The sequence below is a fragment of the Crinia signifera genome, chromosome 6 (assembly GCF_055691185.1).
Source record: "Crinia signifera chromosome 6, ASM5569118v1, whole genome shotgun sequence".
NCBI classification, from domain to species: Eukaryota; Metazoa; Chordata; class Amphibia; order Anura; family Myobatrachidae; genus Crinia; species Crinia signifera.
In genome coordinates this window covers 175481810-175504261 of record NC_139222.1, presented here as the reverse complement: position 1 = coordinate 175504261, position 22452 = coordinate 175481810, and the positions used below count along the sequence as shown (strand labels likewise).

Sequence of the window (22452 nt, the reverse complement as noted above, 5' to 3'; positions counted from 1 at the left end):
GATCTTTATTAAGAGTATAATTTTGTGTACTTTAATTAATATTAAAGTTATTAAAAGTGTGTATTTTTCTCTGTAACTGTGTTTGTGTGCATATGAGGACATCATTTATTTACAGTAAATGCACACAAACACTAGTACAGCGCAAATCAAACTAATAACCTGCAAATAATTAATGACTTTTTGCAATGAGCAGTACCCAGGAAATTGCAGCTCCCCTTAAGTCTAGAGGCAGGAGCTTCCACTGCATTAAATGCTTTGCAATTTAAATATTAGGCCTAAACATGCTGGGAATCAGTGGGGTGTAAATAAATCCCACACACTGAGAAACTATTCTCTCAACTACTAAACTGATGAACCAAAAAATGTCATCAGTCAGTGGCCCGAGCAAGTCTCTGGTTCATTGCAGCAGAAAAGCTGTAAATTCTCGATCCATTACTTGTTCCCTTAGAAGAGTTTGTTTTTTGTTCTTGAAGTCTGATATTTACCTTATTTTATTATTATATCTCTAGCAGTTTATCTTTGTACTTTTACAGCGTCCCAAAGTAGAGGTTGGGTGTGCAGTCTCTTACCACAGTTTTGCAGTGCAGCGAGTAAATAGCGTCATCTTAACAGTCTGGGGAAGTTCCTAGGGGCAGACCAGCAGCATGGGTACTCACACAGTATTCCCAATTCATATTATGATATTACGATGCCCTCCAGTTCATATTGTGGCACATTACAGTGCCCCCTTAACATTATAACATCCTGTACACACTCCTCTTACTGAAAATGTAATGTCACACACTTCAGGCTGGGCAACGGATCAGACCAAATTGCTTAACAGGCAAATCTATAAAAAAAATTGGTATTCAACTTTATATCCAGCATCCAGTACCACCTGCGACTCTGAGTCCCATTGCAACAACAACAGCACAAATTGTCTCCCTTCATTTACCATGATATCTGTTTGGAGGGATTATATACAGTACAGTGCAGTACTAGCCTGACATGGATTTAATACCCAGAATATTATTTGTAAAAAAATATATATATATCATTTCCATTATGCTGTCAGTTGTTTTCAGTAGTTTTTAGAACCTTTTTACATCCCATTGATATTGGTATCACTATTGCTCACATTGTACCTAGTCAATGACTAAAAACTCCATTAATAAAAGATGACAGATCATAATCAGGTACCATAATTGCTGTCAGAAGATAACCCTCTCTCCACCTTGTAAACCACTTACCGCTCCTCTTTCTCTTTCAGAGCTTAGCTGCTCATATTTCAAACACTTTACATCAGGAGAAAACGCAGAGATCCTAGAAGTCACCACTCAGAAAGGTATAGTGCATCTTATTGGATGATGCTATGTTTTTATTTTTTATTTTTTTAATTATTAATTTATCTAAATTTGAATTTTAAAACATTCATAAAAATGCAAAGCACAGTAACATTACTTCACAGAGCTAAATTCTAACTGTATGTAATGTCTGCAGAATGCATGCAGAGGACTAGGGTATGTTTACTAGAGCACAGCAGGAACCTTTGGGCAAAGTAGAACCGATCCCTTGGGCATTTCACCACTGATATAAAAGGATAAGCATACCTGCAGACTTCAATAATCTCTTCTCCAGAAGAAGCACAGAGTGGAGATGCAGGTGGCAGAGGCGCAGGTCCATTCATGTCATTTGTAGTGAAGCCAAACCCGGGATTCATAGGTTAAAGGCCCCCATACACTATGCGATTTGGGCACGATTTCACCCGATTCGGATGAATCGGGCGTGAAATCGACCAAAATCGCACTTGCAGACATCCCCTCCGATCTGATGCGCGGTCCCGTGCGCATCGGATCGGGGTCGGGAGGTCGGACGGGCTGCACATAAGATTTGCTAAATCTTATGTGCAGCCCAGCCCCGGAGCCGTGCAGGGGATGACAGCGGGCGGGGGATGCCGGCTAATAGAGAGCCGAGCAGGGGGAGGCTGCATAGGGAGCCGGGCAGGAGGAGGCTGTTGTGGTGGGGTGACAGCGGGAGCAGGGCGCCGAGCAGGGAGGATGAAGCTGGCTGCCGGGCAGCGGCGCGAGCCGGGAGGAACAAATAACTTAAAGAAAAAAAAAAGCCCATACAGATGACTAGCAAGCCATTGATTGGCTGAGACCTCTCTCAGCCAATCGCTGATTGGCTGAGAGAGGTCTCAGCCAATCAATGGCTTGCTAGTCATCTGTAAGGGCTTTTTTTTCCTCAAATTATCTGTTCCTCCCGGGCTGGCTCCCGCCGCTGCCCGGCAGCCAGCTTCATCCTCCCTGCCCGGCAGCCAGCTTCATCCTCCCTGCCCGGCGCCCTGCTCCCGCTGTCACCCCACTACAACAGCCTCCTCCTGCCCGGCTCGCTATGCAGCCTCCCCCTGCTTGGCTCTTTATTAGCCGGCATCCCCCGCCCGCTGATGTCCCCCGCATGGCTCCCCCCTCCTGCAGCTCCCGGGGGACTGCATATGATAAATCCATGCGATTTATCATATGCAAACCTTGGCACATGAAGTGCCTAATTGTGTGTCCCCCTCCCGGGGAGCTGCAGGGTGAAATCAGGTCCGACTTGTCCCTAGTTTGTGCATTCGCAATTGAACCAGGCAGTGCTGATAACTAGTAACACTAGATGCCGATGCGGTCCGGCTGTGTGGCCCAAGTGGCAGTGGTGTCTATGGTGCTTAGGTGGGCAGCCATAGACACACAGAAAGGTCCAGTGGTATTTGTAATGTAGCACTGATGGACCAGCAGCCAATCTTGGAAGCTGCTGCAGATGTGGTCCCTGATTGGCTGATGGACCACCAGCTCCGATTGGCTGGTGGCCAGTGCTACATTTGCTGCTGGCACTGTCTGTCTCTCTTTGGCTGCCTGCCTAAATTTAGACTCCCTACATCCTTCCTGTCTGTTTTCCCCACACACCTATGCTCACTGCTATCTACTCAGACACCCCCTCACAGTTCCCTGCACCCTCCTTGCTCTCTACATACACCAACCCTCACTGCTGCTAACCCTCACTGCTTCTAACAGCAGTCCATGCTTCCATCCAGATATCAAAAGAATTCCGAGATTACGTAATTTTTAATCTCGAATCCCAGGATTGAAAAAGCAGCCCATGATTGGCCCCTCTAGTCATTAGGCTCGGTTCAAAACATTGATTCAAACATGGAATGTGTCGATGGGGCTACTTATCTTTTATATTCCTGATCTCTTCTGTTCTTTCTCTATCTTCCTCTTTGAATGTAGTTCTCTTTCTCTCAGTGAATTCATATACAAAGGGAAGATAAAAATACGGAGGATGCTGCGTCAGGAATGAAGTTTGGTGTAAGCTTTTATAGTATTCACTATCTCCCAGTGATTCAGTATTCCCACCTCCTTTGCATAAATATGCAGTGAGGATGAGTGCATCTGGGTATGTTTTAAAAAATTATGGTTTGTTGGAGGCGTACCTCACTTACACACTAAAGTGCTAGACTAGGCACATCAAGGTATCTTTCTTGGGTTGCGTACCAGTACTCATGATTTTCTGTGTGTTTGTACGCTCATCAGGGGTTTTTTTGTGGCTCCGAAAGAATCCTCACAGAATAATAAAAGTTTTTTTTTTTATTATTTTACAACATAAAATTCCCTTTAAGGAAGATTGGAAAAACAATAGTTTCCATACACTATGGCCCTTATTCTGATCGGTGCGGATATTCCCGCATTCTTACGGAGCGGTCCGCACGCCACGGTGTTCTGCCGCGTGCGGCCATCGCCCGTAGAAACGCCCACGTGTCCTCCGCATTCGGACGGACTCACTCTTTAAGAACAGGGCGTGTTTACGGACGACATACAAACCATGCGTGTGCGGGAGAAACACTCAGATTCTGCACGGTATTACAGAGTATTACAGAGTATGCTCGGGAATACCGCATCCGAACGGGAGCCAAGCGGTGCTACCGCCCGTAAGCGGAGTATTTACGCCAAACAACCCACTATTATGTATCTTCTGCAATACATCACATGACCCACTTATTCAATTACCTATCCTCATAAAAAACTGCTTATTTTGAATTGGAATCAATTAGATGCCAATATATCCTTACAAGCATGCCTAACACATGCATTGCACACATTAACCCTTACAGCAATTTAAGTGCCATGGTTTGTTTTTTTTGGTATTTTTATTTTTTTGTCATTGCATCACAGTGGCATTGACAGTGAAATTTATATAAATAAATTGCTTTACTTTACAACAATTGTGTGGTTTAATTAGTACATGTCGCATACACATGTGTATTGCTAGTATTAATATTCAGTCATGTCCATTGTTAGCAGGTTTAAAGTGTGTCAGAAGTACAGCATATGTGGGTGATTAGTAAGGTTTCCTTGAAGCAGCAATGGTTTCAATTAAAGCACTGACAAGCGTCCTATTAGTGATTAATGAGTAAAGGAGTCGATTTTATTGGGTTCAGGTGTTAATGCTTGTAGTCATTAGGCGGTCCGTTCGCCTCCCGCAGGAACGAGTGGTGTCCGCAAAGCAATAGTGGCCTTTTGGACACCGCACATTTCTTCCCTTTTTGTTCGCGTGCATTCGGAGTGCTATCCGAATGCACGCCCCCCAACATAAGTGTACTCCCCCGTGTCCGCCCATGTTTCCGCCCCGTTTTGCCCACTTTGAAACTACGCCCATGTGTCATTCCGCATGACGCCCATAATACGCCCATATTTCCCGAATGATTGCGGTGACCAGTTTTGTACGGGATTTGCCCGAACAGGTACGGAGTCAAGGCGTGGCACATGCGCGTGGCGTTCTCCACGCATGCGCAGACGCCGTAAAGACGCGATCCGAAAGTATGCGGGAAAGTACGCGTCAATCAGAATAAGGGCCTATGTACCGTCTGCTGGTTGGGAAGGCCCTATCGTCCTCCTCGGATTGGGCAGGGCTGATACTGAGCTACTGGCCGGTACTGTAGACTCAGCTGAGCAGAGGAGGATGATAGGGCCTTCCCAACCAGCAGACTGTATGGAAACAGACTGTATGGGTTTTGGGTTCTGATTACCTTGAGGTTTTGGGTTCTAATGGGTTTTGGCAAAACACCTCCTAAGTGTTTTGTGTTTGGATTTTTTGGGTTTTGGGTTCTAATTTTTTTGTTAAAAAAGCATAAAAACTGCTAAAATCGCAGAATTTATTTATTTATTTTTTTTTGCTCCTACGCTATATTAACCTCAATAACATTCATTTCCACTCATTTCCAGTCTATTCTGAACACCTCACAATATTGTTTTTAGAGCAAAAGGTTGCACCGAGGTAGCTGGATAACTATGCTAAGCCACACAAGTGTGCGGCACAAACACGTGGCTCATGTAAGAGTGGCACTGCAGCGGTAGATATGGCAGTACTAGGCATTGTGCCCCAAAACAGACGGTAGATATGTCAGTGTTAGGCAGTGAGCCCCAAAACAGACTGTAGATACGGCAATATTATGCAGTGAGCCTGTTTACAGTGAGCAGTGAGCAGTTTACAGTCCCACACAGCACAAGTATTATTTTTTTATTAAATTAGATATAGCAGCCTAGTATGTAGTTGTACTACTGGGTAGGTACACTTAGTCAGTAACACTGCCAGTGGCAACAGGGGACTGAGTAAATAATACTGGCAACCTCTATTTACAGTATTCAGTGCAGGCAGCACCAGTGGACTATATATAATTCAATTAATTATTAATAATATAGCAGCCTAGTAGGTCGAGAAAATAAACTACTAGGTAGGTAGGTAGGTAGGCAGGCAGGCAGGCAGTAGCACTGCCAGTGGTCACCACAAAAGGTAGTTATTATATTACACACCACCAGTAGCTTTATGCAGTGCACCAGCAGAATTTATAATAATTAATTTTATATTAGGTACTGCTTGGCAGTGGCACACGTCAGTGCACCAGCAGCATGGAATTATTTTTTACAGACCCACACAACACAAGTATTATTTTTTAATTAAATTAGATATAGCAGCCTAGTATGTACTAGGTAGGTACACTAGGTAACTAACAAGCAAAATTTAAGATATGACCTGCACTGGCGCACTGCTGCCTGAGAATCTGTACTTTTCCCCGGTTATCACCCAATAACCAACAAGAATATCAAACATACAACAATGGGAATTTCCAAGTCTCTGGCGCAATACTTGAATAAGGTGAGTCTAAAGGTCTTCAGATGTCTTCACAATTTTCAAGGGAATTTCTCAAAAAATATAAAGAAAAAAGGGATCAGTAGTTGTACTGACTAAACCTAATGTCAGAAATGGAACATATAGAGGAGATGGATAAATGGGAGTACCCCCACTCACGGTAAGTAGGGAAGTGTATAGGCACGTAGCGGTTTCTTGTCTTTATCTTATTCTCTCTCTACTCCTTTTCTCCTTTTCCTTGCTTTTTCTTTATTTTCTTAAGCTGGGAATTTCTCGACTCAGTTGGTTGTGTAAGAAATATGGAAGTAAAAAATCAAGGTTAATACGTTGACCGGTGATCTCTCGAAACACCCCGTGCAGATAGAAAGTGGTGATGATCGTACCTTACTCACCCAAAAGTAGAGCAAGATACTTATATAAAGGTATCTTTAAATGTGATTTATATTATCCAAGGGAAAAAACATGAAAGTACCTCTATCTATCCTGAAAGCACAAAACACCCTATACTTACCTTCTATATATAGAGGTAAAGAGATAATAGATAATTTTTAGCCACTAATATCCTATTATTTTTATTCACTTTCTTTACACTCCTATTGAGAAAAATTGGTCCTGACGGTGATATCGGAACCACATTCCAAGTCAAGTACACGCTACGGGTGGATACCCACCATCTAGCCACGTAAGTGCGGTACGCACTTTCATGTTTTTTCCCTTGGATAATATAAGTCACATTTAAAGATACCTTTTTTGAGAAATTCCCTTGAAAATTGTGAAGACATCTGAAGACCTTTAGACTCACCTTATTCAAGTATTGCGCCAGAGACTTGGAAATTCCCATTGTTGTATGTTAGGTACACTAGGTAGGCAGTAGCACTGCCAGGGGCAACAGTGGACTGAGTAACTAAAAAATACTGGCAGATTCAGTGCAGGCAGCACCAGTGGATTATATAAATATAATATAATTAATTATTAATATAATATATAATATTACAGCACAGCACCAGAGGTAGGCCCCAGCACAGAGGAGACAGTAGTACTACAGGTACACAGTTAGACTGTTCTCCTAAGCAGAGAGGAGAACAGAGTACACAGCAGCACTGAGGGAGACAGTCCCAGCGAATAAAATAATTAATTACAGCACAGCACACCAGAGGTAGACGGCACAGAGGAGACAGTAGTACTACAATTACACAGTTAGACTACACAGCAGCACTGAGAGAAAGCCCCAGTGATTAAAAAATATTGCGTTCAAGCAAGGTCAAGCTCAAGTTTAAGCCCCAGCAGCAGCACCAACACACCCTCTCCCAACCCACTACTAGACTGGAGTGAAGATGGCGGGCGAAGCAGCCGCTTTTAAAGCCTCGCGAAATCCGGCGCTGACCACGCGGACAGACCCGAGTCAGGCGGGAATCTCTGAGCGCTGCTCGGAACCGGGCTCGTAATGATGACGTCCGTGGGGGCTCGGATCTCCGGAATCCGAGTCTGCACATCTCTACTAAAAACACATTTTTGGTGGGTACTGTCTAATATTTAGTATCCCCCAAATATATATGAAGGAGGGTCTGCTACAGGTATCTCCACATCTGCCACAGCGCTTTTAGGTTTTGAAGCTGTAGGATTGGACGCTCTATGGGTTCATTACAGAAAAATTAGCAGAAACCGGTTCCTTCCAAATCCTCCAGCAATGGCCACCACACATACATGCTCAGCAAACACAAAACGACCCTGGCTACTGTAGCATAAATTAAATGATTGCTTTGCAGTAATTTCCCTTCTTACACCTCACAGGGAAGGGCTTCTTTCAGAGTCCTTGTACCTGCATGTGAATTAAAGTACATCTGGGCAACATATAGTTTCTTATTGTGGGAAAAAGCAGCTTTAAAAATAATAATTATCAGCTCTAGAACCCAATAATTAGTGTATGTGCCCTCTAGTCCCACCAAAACACAATACCTCTCAGTCTGTCAAATGTTATGGAATCCCAGTGAGGTTAGGGGGCAGCATGAAAATCAGGACCACTCCCGCCTGGTGTTGCTGCAACTATCCCTTATTGTATGTAAAAAGTTCTAAGGCGGTAATTCCGGCAGGGTTTATGAGATCTTCCATGGATCAGTGGATGGTTCCTGTCAAAAGAGTTTGCTTAAAATCATTTTGACCATTTAAACTGGTCTTTAAACACTGATGCAGAGCATTCCAAACAAATGCCCCTTTGGTCTTTGCCCCCCCCTGATATTTTCAATATAGACGAAAGGCTTCAGAGTCAAGTGCTAGTTAGAATTTTAAGGGGGTACCTGTACTTTTTTATTTTGCATTGGTTTCATAAACAGATGCTTGGTAAATTTGTTTGTTTTGTCTGGACAGAGTACAGCATTTCTGCAGCTGCAATTGCCATAATTGGGGTTGGCTTCATGGCAATGGGCACGGTGTGTACTTTGCTTTCTTTCAAGCAAAAACTGGACTATCTCCTGAAACCAGCTGGACTCTTCTATGTGTTTGCAGGTAAATGCTAAATTACCTATTCTGATAAATATGTTTTACAAAGCTACAACAATGCAGTTGTGTAGATATAGTATAACTATTACAGATGGACATGGATAGTTCCTTAAAGCTGCCTCTTTGCAAGCATACATCCAAGCATGGATAGAATAGAGGGAATTGTCATGAGTGAGTCATGAGGTAGCAACCTGGTAGCATACCCCCATCTCTGTATGCCAGTCAGCAAAGCTCCATTGGGCATTTGTCAAAATATAAAGATGGCTGGGTTGGTCCTGTATCCCAGTGTGGGGTATCCCATGCACATTAAAAATATAAATTACTATAATATGTTTCATGCTGCTAAGAAGGGGCAGGTATTGGCATACAGAACAAAACATAATGTCCGGGCCTTCAGGGTAAATGTGCAGTGTGACTATCGCTTACCTGTTCCTTGTACATTATCAAGTACAAATAGTGGCTAGATGCTCCCAGGAAACAGAATACAGACAAGTACAAAGTTGGGAAAAGCATCATCTAAATACCCACAAATTAAAATGGTGTAAAATTCAAGATATAAAAAATGAGTAGGCTGGTGAATGTGCTGTGGCACCGGATACTCTTACATATGCTGCCACACAGATCAGAGCACAATTGACCAGTGGGAGCTAGGTAAGAATTGTATGCATTGGTGAATTTCCGGTACTTGTGTAGTTTCACGGCGCCAGCATGGTTCCGTGCTACTTCCGGGTTCTACGCTCGCCACAAACTATCTAAAATAACCTAACTTAACTCCATGCCAACATGGATAGTTCATACCCCCACTATCCATGTTGGCATGGAGTTGAGTTTAGATAGCGTAGCGAGCCACTGAGCCCGCAAGGGGACTCAGACCCAAATTTCCCACTGTGCCTGTGGCTAGGGGTGATGTTCTGGGGGTTGCGCTGACCAGGACATTTTTTTATTTGTCTTGTCATTACTATATATTTTTTTACATTTTAAATTCATAATGGGTGCAGTGTGTGCGGTGAACATGGGACCCTGAGTCCAGTGGGGGGCCCACACCTGTTTTATTAATATTTATGCCTCCAGGGACCCAAGACGACTGCAGCAACGTTAACAGTCTGACCCCATTTATACTGCTGCATCAGTGCTGCATGGTTGCCAGCAGAGAGGAACGGGCTGTGACTGAGGAGGCTATACATGGCCTTCCTCTTTTCTTACAACACCCCTGCATTCCACACGATCAGTGCTGTATCATCATGGTCCAAACATCCACCACATCCCAACAGAAATCAATTTAATGTTGTTAATATTGGTAATGTGTAACCTGCAATGTTACCATCCTAATAAAAAGATAAACGTTTTTGAGTTTGAGATCAGTATACTGTTCCATCAACCCAACAGATTTTTTGCATTCTATGGATTATCAGTCACTGACCTGTACAGATCTGCAGAATATTGCTCTGTTCCATCTTCCCGACAGACGCTTAGGAAAATGTGCTGTAGATTATTAACTACTGACATCTACAGATGGTCTCTGTAGTATTTACCCCCTGACAGATACATATTGATATAGTCTGCATATTATTATGTTACTGACCCCTCTGGAGATCCATAGAACATTATGAACATCATTCTGCCATCTGACAGATACAAATTGATATAGTATGTGGATTATTATATTACTGACCCCTCTGGAGATCCATTGAACATTACTAAAATCTTTCTGCCCCCTGACAGATACATATTGATATAGTCTACAGATTATTATATTACTGACCCCTCTGGAGATCCAAAGAACATTACTCAGATCCTTCTTCCCCCAGACAGATAAAATTTGATATATTCTGTTTATTATGAAACCGACCTCTCTATATCGGTCTGAAGAACAACTATTTGTCTACTTTGCTCCCTAATAGATACACATACTATACATATCATCGCCAGATAAATAGTTTAATGACTTGCCTACAGATTTGCGGAACAAGAACCCCTGTTCTAACTCATGACGTGCGGCTTTTATGTTTTAGGACTGTGCATGATCATCTCTGCTGAAGTCATTAGACAGTCTGTGCACCGGATGATTGACAGCAAGGAGACCGTCTGGATCGAGTATTATTACTCCTGGTCTTTCGCCTGTGCATGCTCAGCTTTCGTCCTGCTCTTTATCTGCGGAATTGCTTTGGTGATCATCTCCTTACCTCGGATGCCCAGGAACCCATGGGAGACTTGTATGGATGCCGAAGACGAAATCTAAGAGTTCATAGATGGAATTACTGCTGAAACAATGGAGGGAGATGATGGGGAGGGGATAAAATGGGTTTGGATGCAAAAGAATGTTATTTTTACAAGACCACTAAAGACTGCTGCTTCTCAGATTTCTTATATATGCTATTGTTAAAGATGTGATCTCCATAGCCTGCTCATTTGAATGAAGAAGCTTTCTTACTGTATATAGATAATGGGAGGGTTATATAGTCAATGATTTAGTAAAATGCAGGTACTGTATAAGTGCAGCATTCACTCTGTAACATGCACAATTAACTACTCACACCCTGAACTCTCAGCTACTGAGCTGTTGCCAACCGTGCCTCGTCTCCTCACACTGCAGAGTTTCAGTATAATCGCAGACTGACACAGTCACAGTGCTGTATTTAAATTATTATTTCACTACCTTTTAATAAATTAGACAACCTCATACCAAGGCCTCTAGTGAAAAATTCCTCTTTGTAAGAGTTTGCCAGCCAATCTGTGACAGATTCCTAAAATGGACCCAACACCTTCATATTAAACCAATATTTGAACAGACAGCCTATAAATAAGCATTGGTTATATTTATAGTTTGCTACAAAACTGCATAGTTCCTTCTATATTTATGTGTTACATGCCTGCATGAAGGCTCAATGACAAGAGCCATCTTCCTTCCCAGTTTCGAATGTCCCTGAGCACGTCCCGCCAGTGTCCTGGCATACATGCTGTCTGTACTACTGATAAGTCTTGTACGGTAGCATTAACAAGTCTTAAGTTAAGGTCCTTATTGTCACCATCAGGTCACCTGGGCCTATTTACAGTCTCTAGTGACTTTACAGAAGTGAACACCAATACAGTTCAATTACAAATGCTTTATGTTCATTGACCAACAAAACGTTGTCATAGTGTACTTCATAAATATAATAGAGAAATAAAGTGATGGACAATAGGTTGTCTCTTTTAGCAATGCTGTGCTGTGCTGTGCTATCTGTGTCAAGGAATGTTGAATTAATACACCATGGGGCCCTATGGAATGCAATGATTTGGGTCCACTAACCCCTCCATTTCTCAAAATTCCCCCCAAAAATATAAATATTGGTTAGATTAATCTGTGCCCTTTAAAACCCACTGTGCCCTAAATGGGAACCTTGATTGCATAATGGACTTATTGATTTACTCTCCCAGTCTATTTGGGATACTCTCAAATTCCAGCAAAGTAGATCCACCCCTCAAATCCACTGTGAAGTGGGTGGACTTGATTCACAGTGACTAGCAAGGGGATAAGGATTGTCATAAACCCCACTTTTCCCCATACTCTCCCCCATCCCCTCATACTACAGTACCACACGAAATCCTCCGACGAGAAACTCACAGGGATTCCACTAAAAAGCCAGCAAGTATACGTTAAATATCTGACATATTATTTAGTTATATAAAAATTGTTAGAGCAATCAGTAGTTCCTAAGCTGGCACAGCAGTTATCGGCTGTCTTGCGTAAACTGTGAAAGTGGTACAATATAAATATTACTCCAAGGATAACACATCTGTAAGACACAGAAGTAATGCAGACAAATATCTAAGGCACAAAGTGTTACTTAATATGCCTTTTTTTACTAAACAAATGGGAAGTTTAGCAGTGATTTCTAGTACTGTAGGTTGGGTGACATCTGTGAATGATTGCATCTTTGTATAAGCACGAATGTCTAACTTTAAACATAGGAATAAAAAAAACTTAAATGTGATCTGAGAGTGAAATTAGTGTGAGAATGAGCACATTATAGAGTAGTTGATGATAATCATACACCTGCTGAGAGTTACTTATATCACACCTACTATTGTTTACTAGCACATTATGTAGGTGTATTCACACAGTACCATTTTGGCTTCGGAAGCTACCCGAGCCCAGAACCACAGAACTACTGACTATATACACGATTTTGACTATACAGGTTGAGTATCCCTTATCCATTAGACTGCCCGTCTAATCTGTAACTACAGTACAGAGGCGGACTGGGCTGGAGGGCAGGGTCCCACCTGCCCCCCAGGCCCCTACATATTTATCTCTCCAGTGCCGCTGCTGCAGTAACATAAGCGGCAGACAGTAATGAAAGATACAGCCCCGGCCGCTCAGTCTGTGCTGCAATACAATAGGAGCCTGCAGCTTGCTGTATGCTGCAATACAATCGGAGGCTGCAGCTTGTACCTCAGCCTCCCTGAGCTTCTCCCGACCCTCACAGGAGATTAATCTATGTAACAGCAGGGCATGCAGCTGTCTGGCCGCACCGCTGCAGAAGAGAAGGCTGCTGTGAGGGAGATATTACGGCCGGCGCCACTACTGGCTCTTCTCTAGCACAGATGAGCTGAGCTGGGAACTGTATCGCTGGGAGCAGACTGACTGCAGTCAAGCAGCGGCTACAATAAGGGGGAAATTTACTAATATGAATTCGTAAAAAATAGGTGTATTCGTAGGCAGAAAAACACCTATTTTTTACACATTTGTATTTTCGGGATTTACTATCCCAAAAATACAGCAATTCGTATTCTTAAAGATGGGACATTCATATTTGTATTTACAAATACGAATGTCTACACCATCGATAGATACGACAGGAATCACCATTCAAAAGAATGGTGGTTCCTGATTTACTAAGCAGCCGTATTGATAATACGGCTGCTAATTGGTGTAAAACAGGCACAAAAATACGACAGGAAAATACACCTTGATTGTCCTGTCGTATTTGGCTTTAGCCTGCACGGATCAGTCAGATCCATGCAGGCTTTAGTGTAAAAAAAAAAATATAAAAAGAAATAATTTTTTTTTTTAAAACAGCGTGGGGGGGGGGGGGGGGGGGGTGTCCCCCCCACAGCTGTAACCAGCACCAGGCTGAAAGAGCCAGGGTCAGTAATTAAAAATCAGGGAACCTGACAAATAGGGGTTCCCCGATTTTTAACAACCAGCCCCAGGCTCCAGGTCCGGGGCTGGTTCCCAAAATACGGGGGACAAAATGACTAGGGGTCCCCCGTATTTTAAGAACCAGCCCCAGGCCAAACCAGCCAACAGGGTAATGCCACAGCCGTGGGGGAGACTTTTTATACAAGTCCCCCCGGCCAAAGCATTAACCCTCTGACCAGTCAGCCTGGCCAGGGTCCCTGGGGGAGTGGGGACCCCCCCAATAAAGGGGTCCCCCCCTCCAGGACTTACCTGACCAGGCTGAAGCCTGGTGCTGTCCCCGGTGGCCCTGTGCGGTGGCCACCGGGCTGATACTGGTGTAAAAAAATAGATGAATTATCTATTGTTTTAAACTGTGGAACTATGAGTCCCAGCAAGCCTCCCCCACAAGCTGGGACTTGGAGAACCACAAGTTAAAGGGCCCGCTTGGTCTTGTAGTTCCACAGTAAAAAAATAGATCAATAAATACACACTCCACCCAGGTCCTCCATGGAAGTTCTTCAGGCTTAATCCAACATAGTCCAGGTTTTCTTTCAGATTCTTCAAGCTGCCGGCGACTCCGGCAAGCTCCCTGCTGCGGACTGTCAGAGGCGCAGATATCCTTCCTCCTCTGCGCCTCTACTCAGAATGAATTCTGGCCAAACAGGAGCCGACTTTCTTGGCTCCTGATTGGCCACTAGGCGGCCTTCTATTGGCCGCCTAGCGGCCAATCAGGAGCCAGGAAAGTCGGCTCCTGATTGTCCAGAAGGACCTGGGTGAGTTGGATTTCCTTCCACAGGTCCACCATGGATTTCTTCGGACCCTGGACCGGACGCCGACATGGAAATCGACATGCTGAAGAATGGCGACATGGATCCGGAACCAGGACAAGGCACCGGATCAAGACTCTGGGACCTACCTACGGGATCAAGATAGGTAAGTATCAGTGTGTGTGTATGTATTAAACTTTTATTTTTCATGTGTCAGTGTGTATTTATTGATCTATTTTTTTTACTGTGGAACTACAAGACCCAGCGGGCCCTTTAATGCCCCACAGGCTGGGACTTGTGGTTCTCCAAGTCCCAGCTTGCGGGGGAGGCTTGCTGGGACTCATAGTTCCACAGTTTAAAACAATAGTTTATTCATCAATTTTTTTACACCAGTATCAGCCCGGTGGCCACCGCACAGGGCCACCGGGGACAGCACCAGGCTTCAGCTTGGTCAGGTAAGTCCTGGAGGGGGGGACCCCTTTATTGGGGGGGTCCCCAGACTCCCCACTCCCCCAGGGCCCCTGGCCAGGTTGACTGGTCAGAGGGTTAATGCTTTGGCCGGGGGGACTTGTATAAAAAGTCTCCCCCCGGCTGTGGCATTACCCTGCTGGGGGGAGACTTTTTTTTGGGGGGGGGGAGACACCACGCTGTTTTTTTTTTAAATTTATTTAATTTTTTTTTTTTTTTTACACCTTGCAGTCTGCACGGATCTGACTGATCCGTGCAGACTGCCTGTACGAATTCGTATTAGCGGCCGTATATATGGCCAGCTAATACGAATTCCTACGACATCGGTGGGTTACAAAGCAGTCGTATATGACTGCTTTGTACATTCCCCTCCGGAACACGACTTTGCATACGACTGAAACGGTCGTATGCAGTCGTAGGGAAAATACTAATACGAAAAACTAGGTTTTTCATATTAGTAAATTTCCCCCTAAATGTGAGGTGATGGCACATAGAAGCTGTATGCTTCCCAAAACCAATATGGACGCTGGTCCTTCAGGAGGGCTGCTGTGCTATCCAGGGGCAGCAACTCTTCTCCCATGGGCCTTTGCAGAGTCAGCCTGACTCCGGCCAGTCTACCAGCCAGCGATACATGCCGCCCCCATTACCTCCACAGCTTTAAAAGTGGGGGCGGACCAAAGGCACACTGCACAGTTTAAAAAAGTATGTGTGAATTTATATAATTATAATGATCATCTAGTCCTGTACTCCATGTAATAGATCATAAGTTTGCATTTATAAATATAGTGCGGTCCTGCTTTCCCCTTGTTAAATCCTAAGTGTGAGTATATTTGTATGTATGTACAGTCTGTATATACATATAGTGGCCGGTATGAAGCGGTATGGCGGAAATTTTGTGCAGGACACTGCTCTGTGGTGCCACCACTAGTCCTATAAATTGCTCCACTTAACGCTGCCATCGGACACCTGTCCGGCACCCACAGGGATGTGCCTGGTTGTCATCCCCACTGACACCAGGGTGCCCTACCAGGTGGCTCTCATCCCACTGTTGCTGGAACACTGCTGGGTGCCCAGAGGGGGGTGCCCTGCTCTTATCTCTGTGTTGCCGGAGCTCCATCCCGCCACCGCTGGAGAACCACTAAACCCCTAGCTGGAGCCAGGTAGGTTTTCACAGTAAATATGCTGTAGTGCCCTGCTGTCCCTGCGTCACCCCACTGTTGCTGTCCCTGTGACCCCGCCGCCACTATCCCTGCATCACTCCACTGTCTGTGTCCCTGCATCCCCGCTGACCCTTCGTTCCCATCGCCACTGTCCCTGCATCCACATCATCACTGTAAAACGGTTTTACCTACACCTTGACAAAGGGGCTAGTCCCGGAAACGGTTTTGGGCACGTTTGAATACAAGTTTGAAAAATCCTGAGTGCCGCTGTCTGTTCTTTATCCTCTACCACTTTATGGCCCCCATTTATCATTGATCACATTTACAATGCGATCTGGGCGGAATATTACCGCCCAGGATCGCATTGTAAAATGTATTACCTGAAATGCGCAGGGACAGGGCTCCGAAAGGAGCCTGTCCCTGCAATGCCTGTAGCCGGAAGCCGGGGGGTCTGCGCATGTGCGGCTATGCGCTGACCCCCCCTGTGACCGCACTGCCGCTCGGGCAGTGCGATATGAAGCCATAGGCTACAATGGGCTATCGCCATATCAGAATGGCGATAGCCCAGGGGTGTGATGCCAGGCTGCCTGATGTTGATACATCGGGCAGCTTCGCATTCCCCATAGAAACCTATGGGGGATGCGGCCGGCAGGGCTGCAGGGGGGGAATCGCAGCAGGGATCAGATTCCTACCTGGCTTTTGCTCATTGAGAGAGAAGCTTGCATACTAAAGTGAAGCTTGAATATTTAAGTGACTTGTGAGTTGGAAACAGAAGCAGGTGAGTTAGAATACAGAAAAAGGTGAGTTTGAACACAAAAGCCAAAACATAGTATTATTGTTATTACCATACATCTGATACAATGTTTGGCCTGGTGCAGTGCAGTGGATGTAATGCATTTGTTTTGAGGGAGACATTCTGGAGACTCGGCTGCTGTCCAATCTGCAAACAATTTTCTTTGCTGCAGGAGGAGATCGCTAAACTGCATGCTGAGCTACGTAGGATGTCTGTGTCCTTGCAACCACCACTGCCTCAGAGAGCCCCCAGAAGACATTCTGCCTGGACTGCTGTGGGCTCTGAAAGGCAGAGACTGACAGAGGGCATCAGACACATTCCCCAAGTGGTCACACTGCAAAACTCATATGCTGCTCTTGCAGGGTTGGAATGTATGACCAACATAGGCAATAAAGAACAGGAAGATATGAGGACTTCTACCTCTTCTAACTGTAGGACCAGGAAAATTTCACCTCCAAAAAGGACTGCACTTCTTTTGGGAGATTCCATAATTAGAGGAGTTAATCTGGGAAATGATACTAAAGTAGAGAAACAAGTAAGGTGCTTACCTGGAGCCACAGCTCCAAGAGATAAAGAACGCATGCTAAGAATTGTAAAGGCAGCAAGAAAAGATGGGGAGGTGGATGTCATCGTCCACCTTGGCACAAATGACCTGGTTAATGCTGAAGTCATGGCTGTAAAAGATGAATTTAGAAAGTTAGGAACTGCTCTAAAACAGGTGGCAACCACTGTAACTTTTTCAGAAGTATTGCCAGTACACCAAGGGGAAGATAGAACTCTGAGAATTAGAAACTTCAATGTTTGGCTAAGGAATTGGTGCAACGAGGAGAGATTTGGATATTTAGGTCAAAGTCAAGCTACCTGGCAAGACAGAGCCTTATATAAAAGTGATGGCCTGCACCCATCTTCAAGGGGAACGAGAATATTAAGTGAGAAGTTTGGAAGCTTCATAAGCAACTATTTAAACTAGCAGAGGGGGGCAGTGAACCAAATAAGAATGAAGAAATCTGCTCCCCCAACCTAGAGGTATTGTCTCTGCAGGCAAATGGAACAGAAAGCCTATCCACTGCAACAGAAGATAATGCCGATCAAAACCGAATAGATATAGGCAGAAAGATGAACATAGCTAGCAGCAGGAGAAGCACAAACACAACTTTAAGAGCTATGTGTGCAAATGCTAGGAGCTTAGGAAATAAAATCCCAGAACTAATTGCAATAATGACAAGGGATGAACTGGATATTGTGGCTATTACAGAGACATGGTGCAATGAAAATCATGACTGGGACATAGCTATACCAGGGTATACTTTATTTAGGAAGGACAGAATGGGAAAAATTGGAGGAGGGGTTGCAATATATGTGAAAAAATATATAAAGACTACCTTAATACAAAGTATTGAAGAAAAAACGGAGGCCCTTTGGATGACCATAGAAACAGGGGAGAAGGCGATTCTTCGTATAGGGGTGATCTACAGACCACCAGGTCAGGAAGAGGAACTAGACAAGAGCCTATTGCAGGACATCAATAAAATGACATTAAAAGGAGAGGTGATAATCATGGGAGACTTTAATCTACCTGATGTAAACTGGGAGCTGCCTGTTGCAAGTTCCACCAGAAGTAGGGACATGCTGAATTCCTTGCAAGGAGCATCCCTCCAGCAATTGGTGAGGGAGCCCACTCGTAATGACGCAATATTAGACTTAATACTTACAAATGGTGACAGAATATCTGACATAAATGTGGGTGAAAATCTGGGATCCAGTGACCATCAAGCAGTATGGTTCAAAATAAGGACAGAGACTGACTCATCGCACACAAAAACAAAGGTGTTAGATTTTAGGAAGGCTGATTTTGTAGAAATGGGAAACTCTGTAAGGGATTCTTTGGCAGAGTGGAAGAACTTGGAAGGAGTGCAGGATAAGTGGGAAAAATTAAAAAGTGCAATTCTAAAAGCAACAGAACTTTGTGTCAAAAGAGTTAGGAAAAACACAAGAAAAAGAAAGCCATTGTGGTTTGCAAAAGAAGTAGCAAGTATTGTGAAAGCAAAAAAGTTGGCCTTTAAGAAATTTAAGCAGACGCAGAAGAGTGAGGACAAAGAGGTGTATCTTGTTAGACAGAAGGAGGCTAAGAAGGTAATCAGATGTGCAAAAGCACAGGCTGAAGAGAAAATGGCCCAGTCAGTGGGTAAAGGGGGGAAAACTTTTTTTAGGTATATAAGTGAAAGGAGAAAAACAAAAAGTGGAATAATTAGACTGAAGACAGAGAGTGGAAGTTTTCTTGAGGGGGACAATGTAATAGCAGATAATATAAATAATTATTTCTGCTCAGTATTCACTGCTGAAAGAGAGGGGAAGGGGCCACAGTTAAGTTGCAAGTATAGTCAGAAAACTGAGGGAGAGACAAGTACATTTACAGAGGAGAAAGTCCTCACAGAACTCTCAAAACTGAAAGTGGATAAATCAATGGGGCCAGATGGGATACATCCAAGGATACTAAAAGAGCTTAAAGGGGAGCTGGTAAAACCAATAACAGAATTATTCAACCAGTCACTAGCTACTGGAGTAATCCCAGAGGACTGGAAAACAGCGAATGTAGTCCCACTGCACAAAAGTGGAAGCAAGGAAGAGGTAAGCAACTATCGACCAGTGAGCCTTACATCAGTAGTAGGGAAATTGATGGAAACACTCTTAAAACAAAGAGTTGTAGAATATCTCAAAACCAGCAATTTACAGGATCCAAAACAGCATGGGTTTACTGGGGGAAGATCATGTCAAACAAATCTTATTGACTTTTTTGACTGGGTGACTAAAGTAATAGATCAAGGTGGGGCTGTAGATGTAGCTTATCTAGACTTTAGTAAAGCTTTTGACACTGTCCCACATCGCAGACTGTTAAATAAACTTGAAAGCTTGGGATTGGATTCTAAGATAGTTGAATGGATAAGAGCGTGGTTGCAGGACAGAAAACAGAGAGTTGTAGTAAACGGAGTACAGTCAAAGGAGGGAAAGGTTACAAGTGGAGTACCCCAGGGATCTGTACTTGGACCGGTGCTCTTTAATATCTTTATTGGTGATATTGCAAATGGAATTGAGGGTAAAATATGCCTTTTTGCAGATGACACAAAGGTATGCAACAGGGTAGACACACCAGGAGGGGTAAAACAAATGATTGAGGATCTAGGCAGATTAGAGAAATGGTCAAGAGAATGGCAACTACAGTTTAATGCCAAAAAATGCAAAATCATGCACTTGGGTCTCAGAAATCCAAAGACTCAATATAGTATAAATGGCACTATAATGGAAACTACTGAGGAAGAGAGGGATCTAGGTGTCACTATTTCAGGGGACTTAAAAGCAGGTAGGCAATGTAACAAAGCAATGAAGAAGGCAAGTCAGATGCTTGGTTGCATAGGGAGAGGTATCAGCAGTAGAAAGAAAGAAGTAATAATGCCATTGTATAGGTCATTGGTACGACCTCACCTAGAGTATTGTGTTCAGTTCTGGAGGCCATATCTCCAGAAGGATATAAATACATTAGAGACTGTACAAAGAAGAGCAACTAAAATGGTGCATGGCCTACATCACAAAACGTACCAGGAAAGACTAAAAGATCTTAATATGTACACTTTAGAGCAGAGAAGGGAAAGGGGGGACATGATAGAAACCTTCAAATATATCAAGGGCTTTAACAAGGTACAGGTGGGAGACATTCTTCACAGGAAGAGGCGCAACAGAACACGAGGACATGCACTGAAACTAGAGGGAGGAAGATTCAGGGGAAATGCGAGGAAGAATTTTTTCACAGAAAGAGTAGTAGATAAGTGGAATAGCCTCCCAACAGAGGTGGTAGACGCAAATACAGTAGTACAATTTAAACATGCTTGGGATAAGCATATTGATATCCTTACAAAAAAATAAGGATCAAATATGGTTTGAGGTAACATGTTTAAAAAAAAGGGGCAGACTAGATGGGCCAAGTGGTTCTTATCTGCCGTCAAATTCTATGTTTCTATGGTCCCCATTAATACATCTCAGTGCTACTTAATATTTGCGGTTAACATCCGCTTTCTGGGATTTATCCGCAAGTATTACTTGATAAATGGTCCCCTAAATCCGGTTGGACTAAATAAGTTGGAGTGCCAGGCCGCAACAATATTTCTCTTATATATATCTGCTCTGGGGCAAAAAATTTTGCCTAGGGCATAAAATTGCATAGGGCACTGACTGTGCCTAAAGCCGTCCACAGTAAACGTTTGTGGTGGGGAGGATGGACATGTTGTTGTTAGAAGGGCTGCCCAGGTGAGGCGGACAGTGCTACATGCAGCAGAAGCAGTAACATAGAGTCCATCCTTACAGCTGCTTTATGTCAATATCAAGTGGGGTTAGTGGATCAAGTGGTGAGCCTGGATTAGTGTAGCCCAGGACATGTTCCTCTGTTCCAAAGGGGTTGGGGGCTTTCGGCACCTGTCCATCCTCACTCCTGCCCGTGGAATAGGAGGGAGCTGCACATTACTAACATGTCTCAATCTATCTGTCCTGGTCCTGACAGTCCCTATATCTATGTGTTTATGTATGTAACCATGCCTGTATGTGTAATGGGTGCTACTACCATGAGCCTTACTCTATGTGTAAGGGGCGCTACTACTGTGGACATTATTCTATGTATAAAGGGTGCTACTAATGTGGGCATTACTCTATGTGTAATAGGCTCTACTACCATGGGTATTAATCTGATGTATATGTGTAATGGGGATGCAGTTACGATCCCGGCGGTCGGGATCCCGGCGTTCAGAATCCCGACGCCGGAATCCCGACCGCCGAAATGCCGACACATTCTCCCTCTTGGGGTGTCCACGACACCCCTGGAGGGAGAATAAATTAGTGTGCCGAGCGTAGCAAAGCACCGGGCCCGCTGCGTGGCGAGCGCTGCAAGCCCGCAAGGGGGGGGGGGGGGGGCGATCCACGTCCCCCCCTTGTCGGCATTTCGGCTGTCGGGATTCCGACCGCCGGGATCCAATACTGAATCCGTGTAATGGATGGGGACGACTTACCAAGTTGATTTGTGCATAAAACAAGGATTCAAAACATGAAACAAAGTTTGTGTACAATATCAGGCACTGAATTTAAATGCCAAGCAATCATTGTCTTGCACATATATAGTGCCAGTTACATATCATTCCCTCAGTAGTGCTGTTACAGATGTCCCCAGTAAGTTTTTAGCCCCCAAAAAAATTTTGTTCACTTTCTGGAATGTATGGTTTTAAGAATAATTCGGATAACGGATATTTGGATACAGGATACTCAACCTGTACTAGAAATATATTGCAGGGTTGCCGACCCTCCCGGAAATTCTCCCGAAAATCGGGTCCCCCTCCCAGCCCCCCGGAAGGGTGGGCAACCCTCGCGGAATCAGACACCCACTGTGCCCCCCGATCGCTG

At 44.1% G+C, this 22452-nt stretch overlaps 1 protein-coding gene across 1 annotated transcript in view; it reads left to right on the top strand.

Moving 5' to 3' along the window:
* CACNG1 (calcium voltage-gated channel auxiliary subunit gamma 1) overlaps positions 1-11841 on the top strand; it is a 40692-nt gene extending 28851 nt beyond the window's left edge. The window contains exons 2-4 of the mRNA XM_083145528.1: positions 1250-1324; positions 8530-8667; positions 10674-11841. Coding sequence (XP_083001654.1) covers positions 1250-1324; positions 8530-8667; positions 10674-10900 — 440 coding nt within the window. The 3' untranslated portion in view covers positions 10901-11841. The remainder of the gene's footprint in view (positions 1-1249; positions 1325-8529; positions 8668-10673) is intronic.
* Positions 11842-22452: the final 10611 nt, after the last annotated feature.